At 33.0% G+C, this 19,229-nt stretch overlaps 1 protein-coding gene across 3 annotated transcripts in view; it reads left to right on the top strand.

Moving 5' to 3' along the window:
• The window catches only part of FSTL5 (follistatin like 5), an 816,338-nt gene that overhangs the window by 730,381 nt on the left and 66,728 nt on the right, over positions 1–19,229 (top strand). For all 3 annotated transcript variants that reach the window (XM_016952467.4, XM_016952464.4, XM_063809978.1), the window contains 2 exons: positions 10,257–10,364; positions 14,455–14,579. In XM_016952467.4, coding sequence (XP_016807956.2) covers positions 10,257–10,364; positions 14,455–14,579 — 233 coding nt within the window. The remainder of the gene's footprint in view (positions 1–10,256; positions 10,365–14,454; positions 14,580–19,229) is intronic.

Here is a 19,229-nt window from a genome sequence, read left to right as displayed (position 1 = left end):
GCATATAAAAAGATGACCAATATAAGTAATCATTAGGGAAATGTAAGTCAAAACTCAATGAGATGTCACCTCATACCCATTAGGATGGCTACTATCAAACAAAAAATAAGTTTTGGCAAGGGGTTGACGAGATTGAAACCCTTGTGCATTATTGTTGGGAATATAAAATGGTGGAGCTGCTTTGAGAGACTGGTGGTTATTTAAAAAATTAAAAATAGAATTATCATGTGGAAGTAACTCAAGTGTCTGTTGACAGATGAATAGATAAAATATGCTTTATAAATGCAATGGAATATTATACAGCCTTACAAGGGAAAGAAATTCTGAAATATGCTACAACATGGGTGTAATCTGAGGACATTATGCCAAGTGAAATAAGCCAGTCATAATAAGACAAAAACTGTGTGATTCCATTTATATGAGGTAATTAGAGTAGTGAAAATAATAGGGACTGAAAGTAGAATAGTAGTTTCCAGGGCTCGGAAGAGGCAGAATTGAGGAATTGTTGTTTAATGACTATAATGTTTCCATTTTACAAGGTAAAAAGAATTATGGAGATTCATAGGGATGATGATTACACAGAATTATGAACATATTTCAGTACACTTAAAAATGGTTAAGATGGTAAATTTCATGTTAAATTTATCTACCAAAGTTTTAAAAAATGAAAAAAATACTAATGAAATAGATAAATCTGGAAATTTTGGCAAAGGACAAGAACAAAAGTCACAATTAATACTATCAGAATTGAATGAAAGAAAAGGTATACACACAGTCTTACAGATAATAAAAGCAACTAAGAAAATATTAAGTTAAAATCATGCTAGTAAAATTTAAGAAGAATATGAGGGGCCAAATTAAAGAGAAAATATAAGTTAATGACATGAAACACAAGAAGAAATCAAGAAAAAATGATTTTATGACTGACCAAATGAACTGACTTAGAAATACTAAACAAAAAACGATTATCTTGTTAATCTAAAAACATGTATCTTCATTAACTAAGCAGTTGATTTCCCATTTTTTTCTTTCCGCATGCTCTGGGTAACAGTACATTCTCAACTATCCTGAGGAATATGCTTGCTGACAGCAATCTAAAAAGCCAGTGTAGACCTGCTGCTATAATTCAGGTTTTTCTAATAGTCACTGTGTGTTCTCAGATACCCTACTATCAAAGACAAATCCTAACCTTCTCTTGATACATTCTGTCCCATGCCACCCTTTATCAGCCTTATTGCCTCACTTTCTATAGCTGCCCTCCATTAGGAAAACAGAACCAAAAGCAACATATCAAATATGTTCCTATTGTAAAAAAAAAAAAATTTAGGCACTTAATCCTTGAAGCAAAACACAGAGGCAGTAGTATGTAGTGGGGGTCGCTCACTCAGCTCTGGAGAAGTGTATGATGGGGTTGATTAGTACCTGTCAATTGTAAAAAAAGGGCTTTCAATTATGAGAGCTATTAAATACCTTGCTAGAAAGAAGCAGAGTGAAATAAAAACTGAATTATGTGGGCCATTCTGGACAAACTATTGTATAGAAATTTAGTGATCTCCCGAGTATGTGGAATGAAAATTTCCATACTGGTACATCTGTGTAGTATTCTTTCTGAGAGATAAACTACTTTTGAGGCATGTTGTTGACTGTAGATAACTACCTCAAGTTTTATATATATGCTACCAAAATATATACATTTATCTTTTAAAAAATGTAAGTTTTGCTATTTTTGAATTTACCTAAGCTCTCTTTTTTGCAGCCACGTATAATTTCAGCCTGTGCGCCTCTTTAGATAATGAGTTCCATAACTCTCTTACCTGCTGGGTGAAATAACACATCCTTATATTTGTCTTAACGTTACCTTAGGAGTATGTGAATTTTAGTCCTCAGAGTACATGCTTAAAGTTGAATTATGAATATGCTAATGACTCCATTTTTATACTTGAAAATAATTCATCTTTTAGAATTTTAAATCCTCTTGAGGTTTTTCCCGAATTTAAAACAACATGTAAAATGGTCAGTTTTGCAGACAAAGATATTGACTTCTGTTTTATAAATTAATCATCCTAGTAACCTAAGTGTATAAAGACATCACACATTTACATTTATAGTGAACTGCAAAGTACAAAGTTAATTTTGTAAAAAGTAAAGCATCAATTCTCAATTTGACCACTTTTGTCAACTGAGCCTAGATTCAAAGTTAGACTTTTTTGTATCCAAATGATGTTTTACTTCCTTACTGTATGATGTGCTTTTATTTACCTATTTTTTCTAATCTGAGTATATTATACAGAGGCAACTAAGAATACTAATTGTAATCAAAATTTAGTTAATTATTTCCCAAACATTATAAAAAGTGGTATACATTATACATAGTATGGACATAGAAATGAGGCAGTGAAGTCCAAAAATCAAAATGCCTTCTTGAAAAAAATAACAATAAAGAAAATAATGTTACAGTTATTGAAATTTAAACTTTGAAGTTTTCTTTTTCAGTCCAGTCCAACTGATCCCCTAGTATTTCATGCTATCCTCATCCATGAAATGATATTCTGATTTTTGCATGTATTTGACTGTGTGGACTGGTATTAAATGTGTATTTTGGAACTAAACATTCTTTAAAATTTAAACTGAATTTTACATATTATTATTAAAATGAGAAATATTTTATGACAACATAATATTTTAAAAACTATAATAAATTATTAGCATTAGGAGATCATTGGTGTATTTGTTTTCAGCAAATACATCAGTATCATTTTTATCTGCAGCTAAAAAGTAAAGGTCACATTTTTTTAATGGAATCTATAAACTTGGTGTTGCTTTAAATGTCAAATTGTTTCAATTATTGCTTTTCTCACCATCAAAGTTTTTGTAAGAATGTCATAGAGGTGATGTTGTGTAGTATAAAAGATTAGCTGGTAAACAACTGACCTCATTTTATGGTCTATGGAGTACGATCAAGTTCTGCTTGGATGCAGAAGGGGCTTATTGTAACACCCCGGGAGTACTCTTAAGTATCATCAGCAGTCTCCTCCAGCCATTAGCGTATTATCTTGAGAACTGCATCATTATTTTAAATTAGGTTCACTTAATTAGCCAGCTGGTACTTTCCTTGTCAGACTGATAAACAAGCTGTGCTTCACTGGTCCTTCATGTCAAGACCAAACCGCAAGTTCTGTGTATCTTTGCTGCTATTATCAGTATTTCATATTTAGAAGTTGATACAACTTGTCCATGACTAGGGTATCATGTGTTTTAACTTTGTTGTATATGCACCCCCTCAAGAAATATTGATGAATTTTTAATACTGTGTATGTTGGGATTGTGAGGGAGTTTAGATAGCAACAAAAGAAATAAAAAATCTCATAATGTAAATAAATTGAGTATCCTTCAACAATGTTTTAAAATGTTAAAGAAAAATTGCTTTTATCAATATGTGTATAAAGCTACAACAAATCACTTTTTTATTATTTCACTATATATTTTATGTTAACATACAAAGCAATAGGGTAAAAAGTTCATTCATCATGACAATATAACACTGAAAACAGTGCTTGTCTGAGAAACTAAGAAATGTAGATTCTAGAACTTCAATGTATAAATCACTACTATTAATTGAGTACAATTTTAAAAATTATTATTCGAAACTTTTTTGAAAGTGTTTAATAATTCAATAAAACTGCAGAAGAGGGATTGTAAATTAATAATCTCAATATCACCAGGCTAAGCAAAGGCTACAGTGTGAACAACATTTCTTTTAATGATCATTATGTAGGAGAGAAATTTCCAATATATAATTGGAAGCTATCACTTAAATAAAATCTTACAGAATAATTCAATAGATGCAAACTGATCCCCTTTGTTCTATTATGATGGAGGTTCAAATTGCCAGCTACAAGTAAGTCTCATTTCCATAGGCTTCTCAAGACAGTTTGAAAACAACTTTTCTAGCAAAATAAATTTGGGTAGTCAAGTGTAAATTATACTGCCGGTTGTGGTGGCACTTGTCTGTAGCTGCTTGGGAAACTGAGGTGGGAGGATTGCTTGTGACCAGAGTTGGAGGCCAGCCTGGGCAACTAGGAAGATCCCATCTTTATCTTTTTAATGTAAATTACAGTAAGCAATAAATGAGCATTATATAGGTTAATTTTGAAATAAAATATGAGCACATAACTAATGCTTTTTTGTAATTATATATTCCTGAATAATGCATTTACTTCATGTCATTTTTCCTAAATTAAATGGTGACTGCATAAACAAAAAATGTGCACACCAATGGTCTCCAAAGTGGAGCACGTGAAACCCAAAGAACTTACAGGTGACTAGTTATGGGAAGAGAATCCTATGACATTTGTTCACAATTTTTTAATCTTAAAAAAATCTTATTTTATTTAATAAAAAGCTACTATAAGGACCAATATTGAAGGCCTGAATTTATCTGTATGTTGGATGGTCAGGTAACATATAGTGAACTCTAGTGTCTTGAGAAGAAAGTGGGAATTTTACAATATGAAGGCATCAACAATAGTACTCTTAGTCTTCTGTTTACTTTTATCCCTATAAAAGGGATGACAATAGTGCATACTTCAACAAAAAGATTGTTATGAAAATTAAATTTTTGAAATTTGTGTCTCGTACAAATAAGGTATCTGTAAAATACCTCATTAAAAGAGCCAGGTTGTATAAGTCTGGTGCAGGAGTACAATTATTTTTGTTAAATAAAATAATAATCTCAATTTCAACATCAGAGGAGAAATTTTTTAAGAAAATAAATAATAACAATAATGATCATGATCTTAATAATAATAATTAGTTGCCATGCTACAAAATTTTGCAACTTACGTTTTACAATTAAGTAGACTAAGAAGTTTATTAATTATAAATTGAGAATACTATTTCACTAAGTATTATTCTAAGTGCATGGTTTATATCATTGACCTAAACAAACACAAAAAGCTTAACTTCTGGGAGCATAGAATCTATTAGATGAGGCAGACAATAAGAAATAAATATACTAAAATACAAACTATGCCATATGTAAGGAGGTAAGTGCTTTTGGAAAATGTAAAACTGTGGAGCAAGGACAGGAGGGCTTGGGAAAGCTGAGGAGAAGAGGTATGCACACAGGGAAGGAGGGTTTGATTATTAAATAGGGTGATCAAGCTGGCTGTGCTGAGAAAGTCAATTATGAGCAAAGATGAGGAAGCAGGCATTGGGATTCTATGGAAGAACTTTTCAAGGAAAGACCCTCCAAAAGGCAGAAGCATGGCTGACATATTGGATGAACAGCAAAGGAGGCCAGGAGATTCTGTATCAGAGACATCAAGGAAAGTGTAGTCGGCGACAAGGCTAGAGAAGACTGGGGAGGTGTCAGTTCAGGTAAGGCTGGGTGGTCATTATAATGACTTTTGGCTTTCACTCTAAAAGAAATTAGAAGAGGCTGTAAATTTCAAGAGTATCCTAGCCGGTATTTTGTAAAACCCAACACACAATTTGTCTATTCCAAAAACTGACAGTTTGGAGCTGATTACTGTCATGACTTGCCTGATGCTTAAAGAATGAAAAAAAAAATCACTCAGACAAATTTATGAGAAAGACTGATGAGTATAAGTTAAGAAGTTAGACACCATGTGATAATGATAATGGTGACTGTGTTCATGGGGATAGTAGAGATATTGCAAAGGGATCATCATTTAGAAGGTAGATTCAATTGCATTTCCTGAGGATGTGAAGTATGGGAGGAAGACGGCAGTCAAGAATGACAGAATCTTTGTAATCCTTTGCATAACATGTGGAGAACCCTTTCAACACTTGTGACAAAGAAGTTCAGAAGTTGTCTGTGGCAAAAACAAAATTTTGTAAGTGTCAAAAATATTGCCCTTCTGTTCTATAAAAACCAATTGTTCTAAATTTACTGATTCTTTAAAGTCAGTTTCAAGAGCATACGAGCAGGTATTTTGTAAAATCCAGTGCATTATTTATTCCCTTGCCAAAGTTGATGGTATTAATAGTAACATACCGGCTTTTCTGACTGAAAATTGGGTCATGGAAGTATTATCCTGAAGATAGTCATTTGGAAATATTTTTATCATTAATATATGATTCTGTTGATGAAAATCATATAAATGTTTCCTGTATAAAATGTGTTATTTTATACACGAAAACTTATAAATAAATTTTCTTGAAAATTACAATTGTTCCAAATAAAGTATGTTATATTACTTTTTTTATTTTGATCTGCATATCTTTTTCAGTTCTGGTGAACTTTTATAACCAGACAGCAAAATAACTGAATTTAATGCAAAGCTTTTGAAATGCTGAAACAAAATGTTCAAAACTTTTGGAAATCGTTGAGCAGACATTTTTCAAAGTCAGAAATTATTTTGAAAATTGGCTGATATTTTTTTCCTCCAAATAGGTATCTCCTAATTTATTTGAAGGCAGTTCATCATGAACTGCTTTCTGACACTTCCTGTAAAATATTTTCATAAGTTAACTTTTAAAAATATTCTCTTTCCATTCATAAAAATATTCGTTCTTTAAGGCTCAATGAAAGCCTTACCTCTTTTCCTTATATTTTATCCTGCATTGTACTTCTTCCTCTGAGCTTTTGTAGTGCGTGGTCCTTATTTTTTTATTTTTTTTGTGACACACATCAAGTTATTTTAAGTGCTCTTTTCACCCTCTAGTCTGTAAATTCTTCAAGGACAGAAACAGGTTTATTTTCTCTTCTAGGTCTCAGTTCTTTCACTTACTAAAGATACTGCACATCTAACCTTGAAACATTATGATGCTAACAGTCACTAAAACATCTAGCTCAATTACTGTTTCTAATGGTAGTAGTAGTAGTAGTATGAGTGGTATTTCCATGGTACTTAATATTCACCAGGCACACGCTGAGTACTTTACTATCTCACCTAATACTCACAATAACCCTTTGACGCAGGTATTATTACAGTCTCCATTTTATTGTAGAAAAAAACTGAGCCACAGAAAAATTTAGTAACTTCCCAAGGTACTATTATTATTGTTGTTGTCATCATTATTATTTTAATGTAAGTGAAAGAGTTAAAGTTTGAAATTGGCTTCAGAATAAATGCTCATAAACATGATCTATACTGACTTTCAGTGATTCTCCATTAGGATTTTATTGCTTGCAGGGATGACGGCATGTATTTGAGCCCGTTGGTTTTCTTGTTAACCTCCAATAGAGGAAAAAGACCCAAAGCAATGTTTTTTATACATGAGGCATAAATAAGAGAGCAACATATCCACACATTCCCAGGAATAAACAATCAACTAAGAGGGAGTGTCTTTCATATGCAGAGAGGTTCCCACATTGGAAAGGAACACAGACTATCAGATCCCAGCTGTCCTTGTTATTGGCTGGAGGACCCCCAACAAGACTGATTCTCAGTTTCCTTATCCCATTAAATGTAGGTGTTAGCCTAACCTATGGTTTGTAGTATGTCTCTATAAGATAATACTTATGAAAGGCCTGGTGAAAAGAAAAGCAATTTGTGAGAGCTGGCAAACTGGAAATTTTCATTCAAATTGTTCCCAGATCCTTACCGTTACTTACAGACCTTTGATATAGTCTTACAATTAAATAACAATGAGATTTTTTTTTTTACTGTTGCTTTTGTCATTTGTGTTGAGCTATCTTATCTTTAACATTTTAAAGATCTAAAGATTATTCCATTTAAAGCTGCATGCAAAATAGGCTATTACATTCACACATAGATTAAGTTTAACATAGAAAGGGAAATATGAAAAATCAAAGGAATCTTATGGCTTTGTCATCAGTGTATTGATTAATGATGACTTTTTAGGGCTATATATGCACTGAAATTATTGATTAGTACATGAAAAAATTTAAATGAAACATCTGGCATTCTAACACAATTAACAGAATCCAGATTAACTATTCCTTAAGCAATAAAGCTATTTAATTACCTAAATAACATCAAGTCTGGGAATAGCTGTTCTACGTTTGTGTAGCAACTCAAGGTTATAAAGAATTGTTTCCTTTTATTTTTCTCCTCTGCACCCTCAAAGTATTGGGTTTTCCTCTTTTTTTTTTTTTTTTTTTTTTTTTTTGAGACAGAGTCTCTCTCTGTCGCCCAGGCTGGAGTGCAATGGCGTGATCTTGGCTCACTGCAAGACCGCCTCCCAGGTTCATGCCATTCTCCTGCCTCAGCCTCCCGAGCAGCTGGGACTACAGGTGCCCACCACAGCTCCCGGCTGATTTTTTTTTTTTTTTTTTGTATTTTTAGTAGAGACGGGGTTTCACCGTGGTCTCGATCTCCTGACCTCCTGATCCGCCTGCCTCAGCCTCCTGAAGTGCTGGGACTATAGGCGTGAGCCACCGCGCCCGGCCTTTTCCTCTTAACCTAATAGCTTCATGGCCTCAAAATGACTTTGGAAACTAGAGGCTTAATATCCTCATAGGACAGCACTGGAAGCGGGAAATAAGAGAACATGTGGTGGAAGGAAGCCTTCTGTTATCTCTGTTGATGGAATGTTATCTCAGAAATCATGCATCATATTAATCTTTACAATACAGAAACTACAATACATACAGAGTATGCAATACTCTGTATTGTATGCAGAGTATGCAATACATACAGAGTATGCAATGTGACCACTCTTAGCCTCTGAAGAGGCTGGGAAACTCAGTATCAGTCAAAAGGAAATAGAATCAGTCATTTCCTTGGATCTGTGGTGCTTGCCAAGTGAGCTACCTTCCCTGAGGATATTGCTGCCCATCTGATCCCAAAACAGTATAGTGACTCTCTTAGCCAGGAAAAAAGGGGTAAAGACACTAATATAAAAAATGGTTAAGTGAGTTTCCTCCGAAATCCAATAATTATTCCAGTAATCCAAGAATACTGAGAATGTTAAATAGGCAAAATGAAGGGCATTATTTTCGAAAAGAGATGCCTTAGTGAGACTTAATTGTTAACATTTAATTTAAAATATACATTTCCATATTTCCAACCACAACAATAGTTTACCTGTTACTAATGCGCTGAGAAGAACATTGCATTATGGATAAGTACTTAGAAAATTCTCTAAGGATGATGGTTTCTAGCTTCATCCCTCACTCATAGGTGGGAATTGAACAATGAGAACACTTGGACACAGGGTGGGGAATATCACACACCCGGGCCTGTTGTGAGGTGGGGGGAGGGGTGAGGGATAGCATTAGGAGATACACCTAATGTAAATGAGGAGTTAACGGGTGCAGCACACCAACATGGCACATGTATACATATGTGACAAACCTGCACGTTGTGCATATGTACCCTAGAACTTTAAGTATAATAATAATAATAAAAACGAAAAGAAAAAAGAAAAAAAAGAAAATTCTCTAAGGATATTTAATAGAGCTTTGGGAAGAAATGCTTTCACTGTTGGATAAAGTTTGCTTTACTGGATACAATTTGTTTTATGTTACATAGTTAGAAAATATATAAGTACCTACTCCTGGAAATTAATTTTAAGTGGTGTTAGCTTGTAATATGAATAGCATAAAATTAAGGTGAGTGAAATAACTTCCTGGCATCAATTTGTTTTCTGAGAATTTTGTTTTAAGTAAATGCTAAATATTATAAATATTATACATATTATTATAAATATTAGCAAAAAAACACATTTTCATACCAAGCATGGTGCATAAAAAAAGAATTCTTTTTTCTTCTGTGGTTTTGAATTTCTCATTAAGGAAACTTAATTAGCTGATCATTCGTTAGAATTACAGCCATGTATCAGATTGTTGGCATTTTAACATTACAGATAGTAAAATCTTGCAATCCGAATTGGGATAAAATAAATCTAATGGTGTAAACATAGTTCTCACCTGTATTCAACACTTAATTAAAATGAATATATTAATCTTTTATATCTTGAGTTTCTAAATAGCTTCTCCCCATCTCACAATGTGCATAGGTAATGAATGAACTGAAAGCTGTGTACAGTTGCGCAAATGATAAACAAAATATTTATCATGTATATGATAATTGTGATAATTGTATATGATAAAAAATTTAGAAAGATAATACTTTATTCATGTATATGAATATACATGAATAAAGTATGATATTTTCAAATATCAAATAAGGGCTTAGGAAATTATATATTTGGCAAATTAAATTTTTAATCTGACATCTAAATTAGAATCTTCATAATTTCTGGCCTAGCTTTAAACTAATAGTTTAGTCTAAAACATTTTTTTCAATTCTTCTTTATTGTAGGCAGTGAGCACAGACCCTGTCCCAGTTAAATTACACTATGACAAATCACATGATCAGGTCTGGGTGCTAAGCTGGGGTACCTTGGAGAAGACATCACCAACACTACAGGTAAGTACATTTCAGTATATTAGAGAAAATAACAATCTTTAAAGCTTTCAACATTTTATTGGATATTTGTGATCATTTAACCATGATATTTTTCCATCTGAGGACTACAGCTTTAATCATAACTAGATACGCACAGAAAAGGGCAAAAAAGTTGGCACTCATGTACTTTTGGACTGGGAAAAATCATAGATAATATGTATTAAAGGTTATATTTATATGCGAAAAGAATAACCTATAGTGACAAAGCTGATGCCATTAGGAGGAAAAGAAAGTCATAATTTACTTTTTAACAATTTTGGTAAGGCAAGTACAATAGACACAAAGAGAATTCGACAGCAAAAGCTTCAAGGCCTTCTCCATTTTTCTCTAATCAGATAATATTCTGTTATCTGAGGAGAGGCTTATTTCTAAAGGAAGAATAGTGGTGTTATTCTTATGGATTTTGCCTCTGCCTTGAAGTTGTTTATATGAGAACTTCACAGATACAGAAAAAGAAAATCTGCATTTTGGTCATGACCCTTTGGAGCAGTCCTTAGCCTTTTATAATTACAAGTTTAAGCAGAAACAGAAAGGGAATGGGAAGGAATTTTTGGCCCTGGAAATGTGCTTTATATTACAGTATTTTTCAAAATGCTTTGCGATTTTGCTACTGCCTTGAATATCCCCCTCTTAACAAGACCCCAAATTATTAACTTTTGGACATTTTAAAATAAATTCTTTTAAATGAAATAATTTTATTTTAATCAGTTGTCACTACCAAGACTTTCAATATTTCTGAGTTATTTTCAGTATTGCAATATTTAACTTACAAATGACAGTTTTATGTAAATAGAATATTTTAATATAGCTAGCATAATGATGGATCATTTTATATTCACTAGAAATATGTGTCATTTGAAACATTGAAAAAATATTATAGTATTTTGGTTATTTATTTTGCAAATCAATCCACTCTCAGAATGTGAGGTCTTAAAATTAAAGGATGACTCAGAATTCTGTGAGTTGGCTACCTGGGCAGCTCTGCTGATGTGATCTGGGAGTACTCGTGGGCTCCAGTTACCTGATAACTTGGCTAGAGTTGGAAGGTTCAGAATGGCCTCACCCTCATGTCTATCTCATGGTGATGGTGCTCAGCTGGGTGCCTTGTGTCCCCTGCATGTGACGCTCACACTGCATCTTCACAGCATAATGGTTTTAGGTTACAAAAGTGGAAGCTACAAGACCAGCTGAGGTATGGGCTTCAAAATGCATATAAAGCCAATTTTGCTACATCATATTCATCAAAGCAAGTCACATTGCCTGCCCAGATTCAAGAGGATGGAGTGATAGAGCCAATCTCTTGATTGAAAAAGCACAGTCTTCACAGTGGGCAACTTTTAGAATCATCTATCACAATATGGTAATAGGTGCTTGTTAATTGAGATTTTGTATTTAAGTATACTCTTTGCAAGATAAATAAAACATATCAATATATATGATTTTTTAGAAAATATTATAAATTATTTTAATACACTATTAACTTTAAGATCAGTATAACATAAAAGTTTAATTTTTTCATGTCTTTCTTTTAAAAAACTAAAGCTGCATATATTTTTATTATACAATTTTCTTCAGAATTGATCCCTCCCTCTCCCCTTTGATTCATGCTACTTGGATAGATTAACAACTTTCCCAGTGTTGCAGTTCCACCACAAAATAGTTTAGACAAATTCCTTTGACATTGTACACAGAAAAAAGCCTTCTGGAGGTATTCTTCCCACACATTATTCAACCATCTAAAAATGGGTTCTTTATTTTTCTCTGAATGCCTAATAAAACATATTTTGTGCTGATAGACTATGGTAAATTATAAAAATATTTGCCAGGTGAGAGTGGAAGGTAAATGTCACAACTGAAAATATAAAATAAAGTGTAGGAATTGAGAAGTGTCCTTTAAAAAGGTATACACAAGAAGATTTATTTACATAAGGTTTATATGTGTGTATGTTATATGAATATAGATATAAGCTTGATTAGATAGATAGGTAGATTGATTGATTCATTGATTGGCAAACAATATGATAGGAAACACAAGATCTCTGGATCAGAGAATAGGCCATTTCTCACTCATGGATCATGTTAGTGTTTATGCCTCAGCCATAATCAACTTTGGGTCACGTGGAGAGCCTAATGCTAGCCTGAATGTTCAGCACAGTTGCACGAAAGAAGTGGGACCCTAGAATTATAAGTCTCTACGTTTTTTTAGGCTGCTAGCATATCAGCCTATCCTCTGTCTGGAGAGATAATCATCATTACTCTAGAATGTATGAAAATCTTCCCCTGGAAGAAGAAGAGTAGGTCAATTCCCTTGAATGTCAGTAAATGGTTCAAAGGAGATAATTCTCTAAATCTCTCATGAGCAAGCCACTATCACTAGTCTCCAAGGCATTTTTGCTATGCCATTAGACTTAAACCAAGTTTGCCAATGCTCTTTGCTATGAAAGACCTGACTCTGCAGAAATGTCAAAATGTTCATGGATAATTGTCTCCCAAAAGATTATCAGGAAACATTCACAAAGGAAGTGGAAGTTAAGATATGCTTCCTTTGGAGAAACTGAATTCACAAAACCAAAAATATGGGCAAGCCCTCATTGTGGCTATAGTGTTTCCCATGCCATCATGTTAAAAGATTAGGCTGGAAGAGAAATCGATGCTGAAGCATGTTCTCAAGGATCAGAAAATTCTACTTATCTTTTTCTTTGTGTTTTAATTTTTATTATAATTTTATCCATATGTCTTCGTCAAATACGAAAGCAAAATATGTATTTTCTGAGATATTTATAATTAATAGAGACTAGGTGTCATAATTTTAGGTATATGACAATATTTTCCAATTAGTGTCCTCAGGTGGATTCTCAAGGATTTATCATAATTTATTTATTTTACTTTTAAAAGTCATATGTGTCTTACAAAAATTTCAAAATACTGCCTTAAAAATTATAATGAATCTGTAATCCACAAATTTCACAATTGGAATATAATTAATGTCTTATGAAATGCACAATAATTAGAGAATAAAATATTCCCAGGAAATAACTTGAAATAGAAGCCTTCCATTTTGCTATTGTTCAGGAAGTGGGCCCCAGCCAGGAGGGATTCCGATGGAACTCAATGAAAGTATATTCATTTAGATGAAGAGAAATTACCCTTTAGGAAAAACAAACTAACTCTAAAACTAAAAATTATAAAATAAAATCTTGTCATAAAAACCAAAGGAGAAGTTTTAGTCTCGAGGGAGAATCACTTTAACTTAGTCAGTAGTTTTGGAAGTTACTTTGATGACCATATGTAGAAAGTATTTAAAAGCGGATAAAGTAAAGGCAGGAAAAAAGCCCTTTAGAAGGCTACCAGAACAATGGCTGTGCAGTAGGAACAATGAAAGTTTACAGGGGTGTAAACAGATCTGAAGAAAGAACTAATAGGATTTGGTAACTAATGGAATTAGGGAAATAAACTAGTTTAAATGTAGTTGACCTTTTCTTTAAAGGACTATAAAAGTTTAAAAAACAATTCATTATTAAAGATGAAATCTCTTTTATTAAAACACGTAAACCGGTTATTTTTCAATGATAGGAGGAAAACGTTTTAAAGTATGGTTTTATGTATTCCAAGATTTTAAAAATGTAAAATGTTTCATATGATTTATTTTGGAGTTTTTAAAACTATGTTGCCAGTTATGTTATACTGGAGGGATTTTGTCCTAATATCACACATTACCTGTATGTTTGCATTTATTTTTCTCTTTATAAGAAGATTAGGATTTTTATAATGAAGAAGTTGCTTATATGCCTATTTATTTTATATTTTAAGCTGAAATTGTTCAAGACAAATATTTTTCTATTTTTTTCTTTATAGAAACAAGTTTCTATATTGAAAATAAGCAAAACAGTCACAGAATTGTAATTTGTGTAATAATATATTGATTTTGAGGATGGCATAAAGTCTATGCAAACAACTGCCAGAAACATTTATTTCATCTCTAAATAAAATTAAAGCTTATACTATGAAGTGACTGCATCGTTGAGGTCTAACCAAGGTGTGTTCTCTTTAGGTAATTACCCTGGCCAGTGGGAATGTGCCTCACCACACAATCCACACCCAACCAGTGGGAAAGCAATTTGACAGAGTGGATGATTTTTTCATTCCCACCACAACACTCATTATCACCCATATGAGGTAAGTGCTAAGTTGAGTGATCAACTTTTTAAAGATTTGTCTCTATTATAATAGAAAACCATGTGAAATCGTAAAGAAACTTAGATATAAAACAAATACACATGTACAATTGAACTTGCTTTAGCTTTGTCATATCTGCTTACTGAACCTTTGTTTATCAACACTAGTGATGAATTTCCCATAAAATGTTTCTCTTTATGCCTAACAGAGGTGTGAATTTGTGAAAATACAGTTTTATTTTTAAAAATCACTTTAACGATGTTTTTGCAAATTGTCATTAAGATTTTTCTTAATGGGCTCTTACAAAATGCTGGCATTTCCCCCAAAGATAACTAATTTAAAAGATAAAATCACTTCTCAAATGGAGAGAGTGTTAACTGAAACTTGGTATGGAGAAGCAGCCACAGTCATAGAAATATATTCAATATAAATATTTTGTTCACTCTCATCATTTTTTGATCATATTGTAATTAATATAAAATTGTATTAGGAAATACAAGAAGTTGAAATGAAATGTTTGAGGTCTGCACTTTGAGAAAAGATGTTAGTGTGTTTTATCTCTTGATGTATTTACAAGAGGCAGAAAAGTAATATTAACTTCTAGTTATAAAACTGCAAAGCTTTATAGAAGAGGTTTAAATGCTAAAATGAGGAGGTTGGCATATCATGATATTTAGTATTATGTATCTTTAAAATCTATTGAAACAATTTAAAAATATTTGCTTAGCAATGTTAAAAATGAATCTGAAACAAAGATTTTGTCCTTTTACTCAAGTGAATTCTGATGTGTGGGAACTGCTCCAGCTATGTTATATGAGCCATTATTGGATTATTGTGCATATTTGTTTCCTTATTTAAATTAAAAATTATATCATCTAAAAATTGCAGTTGTGAGAATTATGAAAGACTGCATAATTCAACTTTGCAAAAATAAAAACGGGGATTAATAAATCAGAATTATAACTCATAGTCAAAGATAGAATAAATTATTCCTTGCAAAGCCAAGCATATTTTCAAAGTTTGATATATTTGTCAATCAATTAGCCATTATTTTCAGAATGCCTATTCTGTGCTCAGCAAAAAAGTGATTAAATAACATAATGTGCAGGCTGGGCATGGTAGCTCTCCCCTGTAATCCCAGCATTGTGGGATGCTAAGGCAGAGGTGTAGCTTGAGTACAGGAGTTCGAAACCAGCCTGGGCAACATGGCAAAACTCTGTCTCTATTAAAATTACAAAAATTAGCCGACATGGTGGCGCATGTCTGTAGTCCCAGCTGCTCGTGAGGATGAGGCGGGAGGATTGCTCGATCCTGAGAGGTGGAGGTTGCAGTGAGCTGAGGTCACACCTTGTGCTCCAGCCTTGGCAACAGAGCCAGACCCTGTCAAAAAATAATAATAGTAATTATTATTATTACACATTTTGTGGGAAACAAATTATTGAAACTACAGAATATCTGATGAAATTAACAGTTTTTTAGGTTCTGATTGTAATAGCTCGGGGACTTAAAAATCAGAGTTGAACTGAAATGGTACCACTGAAGATGCTATCTGAAAAATACATGAAGTTCTTATGCATATTTAATGAGGATAAAATTTAATTTAATTGGCATTGGGTGTTATGACTAATAAATATTCTTTTGTTATTTTCAAGTTATTGACAAAGTATTAATAACCAATAATTAGATATGTAACCTTTGTTTTTATCTCACTTGCCTATTCCCTATTACTGTATTTAATATGCTATTATCAACCTTGCTTATTTTTTTAAAATGTACTATTAATACAATTTATTTGAGAATAATTTTAGTGTGTGTGACACTACTAGGTATAATTGTGTATAGTTGGGAGTGGTTTCACCCTATAATATGTAAAGTTATCATTATGTTAAAATACCTACCGGGGTCAAGAGTATAGACTTTGGTGGCATGCAGTAAGTGCTATTTGTAATTCTGTGTTTGTAGATATAATTTGTATGTTGTCAGACCACAGCATCTCTTTGGGTTCTAAATGATTACCTCAGAGCTGGAGTTGGAGATAATATTAATTTGAAAAACGTCTAAATATTGTGAAGAACTATAAGGCACACATTTATTTTAGTTCGATATATTATGAAAAAGAGTAAAAAGTATAACTGAGGATATTTTTAAGCATCGTTATATTCCTTTGAGGAATGTGCAGTGAAATGCATGGGTATTTTGTCACTACTTTATTTATACGTATTTAATTTAGTAAGAGTAATTTAGTAAGAATAAAAATTAAATTATAGCAATTCTACCTGCATGTAGAATCCCATTTTAATGAACATGAATGATCATCAAATTTCTTGGTGCAGTTCAAAGTAATTACTCATTTTACTACAGTGAATGCGAGAAGTTAAAATTAACATGCGTTTCCAAAAATAAACTGTTAACTATGTAAGGTAGTTTTAACATAATGAGGATTTATTCCACATCAGGAACACCTGAGCAATGAATATGGTCTTTTCTCCTATCAATTTCATATAGTATATTTCTCTTTTTTTTCTTTTTTTTGAGACAGAGTCTCCCTCTGTCACCCAGGCTGGAGTACATTGGCACGATCTCAGCTCACAGCAACCTCCGCCTCCCAGATTCAAGCAATTCTCCTGTCTCAGCCTCCCTAGCAGCTGGGATTACAGGCGCCCTCCACCATATCCAGCTAATTTTTGTATTTTTAGTAGAGACGGGGTTTCACCATCTTGGTCAGGCTGGTCTTGAACTCCTGACCTCAGGTGATCCACCCACCTTGGCCTCCCAAAGTGCTGGGATGACAGGTGTGAGCCACCGTACCTGGCCCATATAGTATATTTCTAAGCAAATTCAGCATGTAGTTAAATATGTGCTGCTGAGATTGAATCGTTATGAATTGTGTTTTTCAGAATTTGACACTACATTCTAACTGTTGGGCTCAATAGAAGTTTTCCATGCCAGGCAGAGGGTCTGAAACATGTGTTGAATTAATATTAGTTTTCTTTCTCTGACTCTACATCACATTAATCTGCTTTTCTCTCATGCTGGTACACTTATTTCAAATAATTTATATCTTCAGTGTCTGAAAAGCTTCTTGACAAGTGTCAGGCTTTTATATTCTTAGTGCCTAAAAACCACTGGACACTTAATTTATGTTTCTCATAGGAATGGAAGTAAAGAAGGAAGAAAGTGCTACACTATTTCCTAAACCAGACTATCTGGTACTGAGGGAAGAACTGTGTTTCCTATATATGGATTTCTCAGCCTCCAACACATTATCAGCATTAAGCAAATGCTGTGTTCAGAGTACACAAATTTGTGGAACCAGTAACTACAGTAATAAGAATTTACATCTGCTGTCAGACAGATCTAAGCCTGAATATCCCAGCAACATCATTCACCATTGACTCTGGTGACCTTAACCAACTTACTTCATTTCTTTCTAAGGACTGGAATAAAATAATGTTTGAGTATTCAGTTGCTCACTAGTTGTTGTCCAGACTTCGTAATCTCTACTGGGAAACTGGCTCCCTGTTGATTATTTACAATTTTCCTAAAAGTCTGTACTTTTGCCTGCCTGGCTTCCTCTCATTTTTCCTCCAGTTTTTCTGTTTCTGTGCCTGTAATTTTCAGGCTTCTTTAGTCTTTAAGCATATCAGATAAGCATGCAGTGTCATAAAGTAAATCATGACTGAAGAATTTTAAGAATACCATTTAAGACACATTCTCAGACTTGAAGTTAGTAAAAATTTTTCTTTAAAAAATTTAAACTTAAGCAAGAAATTAATAAATTATGGAAACCATAGTTTTAAAGTTGAAGAGATTATCGAGTGCAAAAGGAGTATATTTTGGAATGACATAAGAAATATAAATTTGTTATAGGATGAATTTCAATTTAGATTTTTATTTTTATAAATAAAAATATACAGATAGGTAAAATTAAAAGTGGCTGTTAAAAATGAAGATGAATGGGCCGGGCTCAGTGGCTCATGCCTGTAATCCCAGCACTTTGGGAGGCCGAGGCGGGCAGATCACGAGGTCAGGAGATCGAGACCATCCTGGCTAACACGGTGAAACCTCGTCTCTACTGAAAATGCATAAAAATTAGCCAGGCGTGGTGGTGGGCACCTGTAGTCCCAGCTACTCAGGAGGCAGAGGCAGGAGAATGCCATGAACCTGGGAGGGTGGATCTTGCAGTAAGCCAAGATCGTGCCACTGCACTCTAGCCTGGGCAACAGAGTGAGACTCTGTCTCAAAAAAAAAAAAAAAAAAAAAAAATGAAGATGAATGTAATTCTCGTAATAGTCAATTATGTCTAATAAAATTTGAAATGATAATACATTACCTTCTAAAATCAATTATAAACAAATATAAAGCAACGCTTCATTATTCTATGTGTAATTTGTATCCAAAAAAATAAGTTATACAACTCAGTTGTCATATTAAATTGAAATTACAATATCATTACATGTAAATAGATATACTTGGATATTTGAATAATATTGTAATTCTACTATTGTTAACTTTTTAAAAATTACATGGCTAATGCATAGGAGATTTGGTGAAACAGTTTTCGAAATGCTTGTGTTAAACTTCAAAACAAGTAATTCTCATAAAGCATGAGGATTTACATAATCAATTGTTTTATTTTTGCTGCCATTG

This window comes from Pan troglodytes, chromosome 3 (assembly GCF_028858775.2).
Source record: "Pan troglodytes isolate AG18354 chromosome 3, NHGRI_mPanTro3-v2.0_pri, whole genome shotgun sequence".
Lineage (NCBI taxonomy): Eukaryota > Metazoa > Chordata > Mammalia > Primates > Hominidae > Pan > Pan troglodytes.
This window is presented reverse-complemented; position numbering and strand designations above follow the sequence as displayed.